The sequence below is a fragment of the Hipposideros armiger genome, unplaced genomic scaffold (assembly GCF_001890085.2).
Source record: "Hipposideros armiger isolate ML-2016 unplaced genomic scaffold, ASM189008v1 scaffold_230, whole genome shotgun sequence".
NCBI lineage: Eukaryota > Metazoa > Chordata > Mammalia > Chiroptera > Hipposideridae > Hipposideros > Hipposideros armiger.
In genome coordinates this window covers 1145989-1151362 of record NW_017731580.1, presented here as the reverse complement: position 1 = coordinate 1151362, position 5374 = coordinate 1145989, and the positions used below count along the sequence as shown (strand labels likewise).

The 5374-nt window shown below is 35.2% G+C and overlaps 1 protein-coding gene across 7 annotated transcripts in view; it reads left to right on the top strand.

Moving 5' to 3' along the window:
- Positions 1-5374, top strand: part of TFEC (transcription factor EC) — a 163123-nt gene that overhangs the window by 120564 nt on the left and 37185 nt on the right. Inside the window, exon 1 of one of the 7 annotated variants that reach the window (XM_019654756.1) lies at positions 4847-5179. The exons of the other annotated variants lie outside the window; for them this stretch is intronic. Within the exon in view, the coding sequence (XP_019510301.1) occupies positions 5114-5179 (66 nt within the window). The 5' untranslated portion in view covers positions 4847-5113. Of the gene's footprint in view, positions 1-4846; positions 5180-5374 lie in introns of those variants that run through there. 7 annotated transcript variants of the gene reach the window in all.

Below are 5374 nucleotides of genomic sequence, written 5' to 3'. Positions count from 1 at the left end.
CTCATGTATTTATAATGAAGTTATTTGGGAGATAGATCACACACATATACACATATAGAATATATATAATACATATGTACATATTATAAAAACATATACATATATATGTATATGTATATGTATATGTATATGTATATGTATATGTATACGTATACACACACACACACACACACACACACATATCCAGAAAATTCTCAGGGTTTTAGATAAACAGTTTTCAGGAACATGGTGAGTATATACTATATGGTGCCCTCTCTCTTGCTGAGTGAATATAAATGAAGAAGGGTAAGACAATAAATCTAATATAAATTCTTAAAAATATGGCCAAGTTTATTAGTCCTATAATGTTTTGGTGAATAAACATAAAGCAGGCTGCCATGAGAGAAAGGGTTGAAGATGGTTTGGACCTTAAATTGAGGCTTGGAATGTAGGCTGGATTTTGATACTTAATGCAGGGGTGAGGATATTTGAGGCTCAGAAAATAGCAATTGGAAAGAATAAAACTGAGAAAATGTAGTAAATGGATTCCAACTTTTTTGAATATTCAAAATACTTCTTACCATTAATAGTGTTAAGACATGAATCCTTCTGCAATAGGATAGGTAGTAAAGAAATCCCAAGCTCTCTATTTACACAACTGTATGGTTTTGAGATAATTACTTAGTTTTTTCAGTTTAATTATTTTATATTTAAAATGGGAATTATGATTGTTACCTCATAGAGCTGTTATAAAGATTACGTGAAATGTTATTAGTTATTATTATGAAATAAGTTTAGTTTATTCCCTGGCATATAATAAATACTCAACTATCTATGACATAGAATATATGTTATGATAATGCTTGTGTTTTATTATATTTTAAAAGTTTTTCCCCATATTCATGGGTTCCTTGTGGCAACACACTTTCCCCCAAGTCCTCCGTCCCACTGGAGCCTGATATCTATTGTCGGAAGCCATGGCATAAGGTATATGTATGTGGTGATGAGAAATCTCTCATAAGTTGGCAATAGTGGTAAATAGTGTTGACCAGCTAATGTAGAGCCATTTAATAAAACTTTGAAAACAAGACAAAAGAGTTGGAGCTTAATACATGAGTTAAAGGGGAGATGTTCTATATTTTAGATCTTGGGCTCAGAGAAATGAGGAAGTCATATTTTTTAAACGAGTTATTCTGAGAGAAGCAGCTGGGAATTAGTTGAGAGCGATGGAGGGCTACTAGATGAAGGGACATAATTTAGGCTTAGGGTCCTGAGCATCTTGAGATAGGAGAAAAGAGAAGAAACTTTAAACTGATAAATGATTTAAAAGAAAAATCATAACTGGGTCATAGATCAAACATAGTATATAGAGAGGTAAGAGACCAAAACAATTGGAAAAACACGTGTAATGTAAGTCAGATTATTTAAGTTGTTCTTTAGTACATTTGGCCTGATAAGAATAAATGGATATAAAAATATTTTCATAGTTTAGATGTTTCTATAATAATTTTAGAGCCAGATTTTATTTTCTCATAGGGCAGCACTGATTTTTAAACAGGCAAATATATATTTCTAAGGTTATGGAAAATTATTATCTTCTCAAAAACTAAGACTTTTATCATAAATGAGATTGAATTTTATCATGTGCTTTTTCTGAATCTATTGAAATCGTCATAGATTTCTATTTTCTCTTTGAATGTCATAAAATGTACTTAAGGAAAACCCAGCTTGATTATAGCAAATTATCTTGTTTAAATTCTCTTGGATTCATATTGCTAATGAAATTTTGCTTAAGATTTATAGTCATGAGTAAAATGGGCTTATAATTTTTCTTTTTCATAATGTCTTTGTATAGTTTCAGTCTAAATGAATTGGAACATATTCCTTCTTGTCTCTTTTGTCTGGAAATGTTTGTGCAAAATTGGGATGATATTTTTCTTGAAAATGTTAACACTTTTGCCCATAAAAGCCATCATGTCCAGATATTCTTTTTGTGTAATGTTCAAAATTTATTTTGAGTTCTTCAGTAATCAAAAGACTGTTCAAGCTATTAATTACTTCTTCAATCAGTTCTACTAAATAATGTTTTTCAAGAAATTTATGCACTTTGTCTAAGCATTCACAATCATTGGCATTCGTAATTATTGTAGGTAATATCTCTTAATATCCTTTTATTGTGGTACAAATGTACATAAAATTTGCTTTTCTATACATTTTAAAGTGTACAATTCGGCGGCATTAAGTAGATTCACAATGTTGTGCAACCATCACTACTATTTATTTCCATAGCTTTTTCATCATCCCAAACAGAAACTGCATCCATTAAACAATAGCTACCCATTTTCCCCTGTTCCCCAGTTCCAGGTAACTCCTTTTCTACTTTCTGTCTCTATGAATTTGACTAATTTGGTACCTCTTATGAGTGGAATCGTACAATATTTGCTCTTTTTCTCTCTGGGCCATTTCACTTAGCAATGTTTGTAAGATTCATCCATGTAGTAGCATGTATCAGAGTTTTATTTCTTTTTAAGACTTTATAATATTCTATTATATGTATGAGTTGTGATCAAAACATGTGTGAATGTTTAAATAAAAAAATTATTACAGTAAAAGACACATTGCCATTAATCCTCCTCAAAATACTCCCCATCACTTTGAACACATTTATCCCATCATTCTTACCACTTTTTGAAGCAATTCTGGAAGTCCTCTTTTGTGAGTGTCATTAGCTGCACTGTCATGGCTGCCTCAATGTCCTGAATTGATTCAAAATGTTTACCGTATTTGCCGGCGTATAAGACGATTTNTCATTCTTACCTTCTCAAGCACTTTCCCTAATAACAGCTCCTTCTCCTAAATCATCAGTGTGTTCTGATCTATTGGATTATAAATATCAGCATCACATTAGTCTTTAATAAGACTCCTTAAAATTAAAACAAAACCAAACAATTCCCTCTGAACACATGTTCTCTCTGGCTGCCATACCATTTCATGATGCCCCTTTCTGAAAATACCTTACTGCTTTCTTTGTCTCCGTGTGTCTTGCACCTTTCATTCTCTACTCTCCATTAGACCTGTTGTCCTCACAATTCTATAAGGGTCCTTAAAACCAACCAGTGCTGAAGCCAACAGTAAATTATTCATTCTCATCTGACTTGGCTTCTCAGTGGTATTCCCCGTGGCTGACCACTCTCCCCTTCTTGAAGTACTATCTGAAATTCTGTGCCACCATTTCTTTTTTTTCCACCACCTTGCTGATTCTTTCTCCTCTAAGAGACGTCTGATTGCTAAAGTTTCCTAACACTGAGACTTCAGCTCATTTTCTCAACCTATCTCCAAATTGATCTCTCCACTACATGCTAGAACCACTTATCCTACTGCTTATTTGATATCTTTTGTACATCTAACAGCATATCAAACTTAGTATGACTGAAAAGAAGATTTTGCCCCTCCCACCTGCTTTTGGTTCATCCCATCCCCCCCAGTCACTTTTTCCTCTTCCCTCTGTTACTCCCACACCTCCATATCTATCACTATGCCCTTCCAATCAGCATCCAAGATTTTCTGAATCTCACAGCTTCTTATCAGCCTCTCCACTAAAACACTTTTCCAGGCTACTAGTATCACTAACTTCAACTTCAGAAACAGACTCCACCATAACTTCCCTGCTACTCCTTGCCCCTGACAGCTGTTCTTCACACAGCAGCCACGATGATCTTCACAAAGCAAAAATCAGATCCTGTTTCTCTTTGCTTAGTGTTCTTTTAACTTCCTGAAATCCTCAGAATGTAATCTAGGCACTTTGCCATAGTCAGCACTTCCCTTGAACATGACGCATTATCCTCTTAGTACCACTGGCCTTCCTTTTCTGGGCTTGGAATATTTTTGTCCTGGATCTTTGCACGGCTGCCTCTTTATGCTTTCGACAGGTGCTGTCACCTTGTCAGACAGTCCTTCCACACCAACCTAGCTAAAAGACACCATCCCATTCCTCCCTAAGTCAATACCTCATTTTAATTGCCTCTGCTGTTTATTTTAGTAAAACAATTATCTTCCTTATGATTTTGTTTACCTATGTATTGTGTGCCCCCACCCCTAGAATGTAAACTTGAAGATAGTGATTTTGTCTGTTTTGGTCACCGCTGTGTTTCTGGAGCCCAGAACAGTGACCTGCTCATTATTTTATGGTCAGCACCCAGCATAGTGCCTAGCACATCATAGGTGCTAAGCAAACACACATCAAATACACACTATAAAATTCACACATAGTATTGAAAACATTGTTGCCAGTACATATTATTATTTAGGAATTTTTTAATGGAAAAAATCTGTAGCAACAAGGATAACAACAATAATAATAGCTACTATGACTTGGGAACTTGCTATGTGACAAGGATTGTGCAAAGGGGTTTTTCTTTGTGAAAAATTGCATTTAATCAACACAATAAACCAATGAGATAGAGATAGAGACAGAGATAGAGATTGTTACTTATCATCATTTTACGAATGAGGAAGGAGGCTTAGAGAACCTCGGTTACTCACTCAAGTTCATAGGGTTAGTGAATGGTGGGGGAGGTTTTGAATCCAGTCTTGTGTGACATCAAATGAGACAATCCCACCCACTTTGCTGTGCCTAATGCGTCAAAGGGAGCAATTTCAGAGAACTGTAGAATCTCAGGATCTGAAGGGACCTTAGACTGATGTCATCCTCTGCCACACTCCCACTGAATGATTGCTTACCATCTGAGTTTAGATATGTCTCCCTATAATTTCCTCCCATGGTCTCAGTTTCACTCCTTCCTTTCAGAGACTTGGTGTGCGTAGTAAACTCATGTCTTTTATCATATACAGGTATTTTTCGATCAGGTGTCTGTAAATGCTGATAGCACTTGGCAATCTCAGTAAACTCTTATAGTTCAAGATCATTCCAGAAAGGAGCACTGAGTAAACATTAACAAATCCCCTGTGCTTGGTTGGAACTTGAAAGGACTGCATAACATCAACAAGCAAGCTTTGTCAGTCACAATCTAGACCAAATTAGTCTTAAAGTCCAAGGAAGAGCCAAAGTTCATCTCCATGCAGACATTTCTGCACAGTTCTCCCGGTTATTGTTTGCAAGTTTAAGGAAAAGAAAATGATGAAGGAGAAAGAGAAAACCATTGCTATTGTGAAGCTTATAGACACTTCAAAGTTAAAACTGGTGAGCAAGTGCTTTGTGCGTTCTTTCAATGTTTGGAGGTGAATCCACCTTAAGTACTGAATTTAAACTTTATAAGCTATAGTCAGTGAAATTAGTATGTAGAAATTGATCTTTGATATGTGTAATATATAATCTGCTCTATTGACAATTTGTTTACTGACAAGATAGTTTTCAGTGCTCTGGATGCAGTAAAAC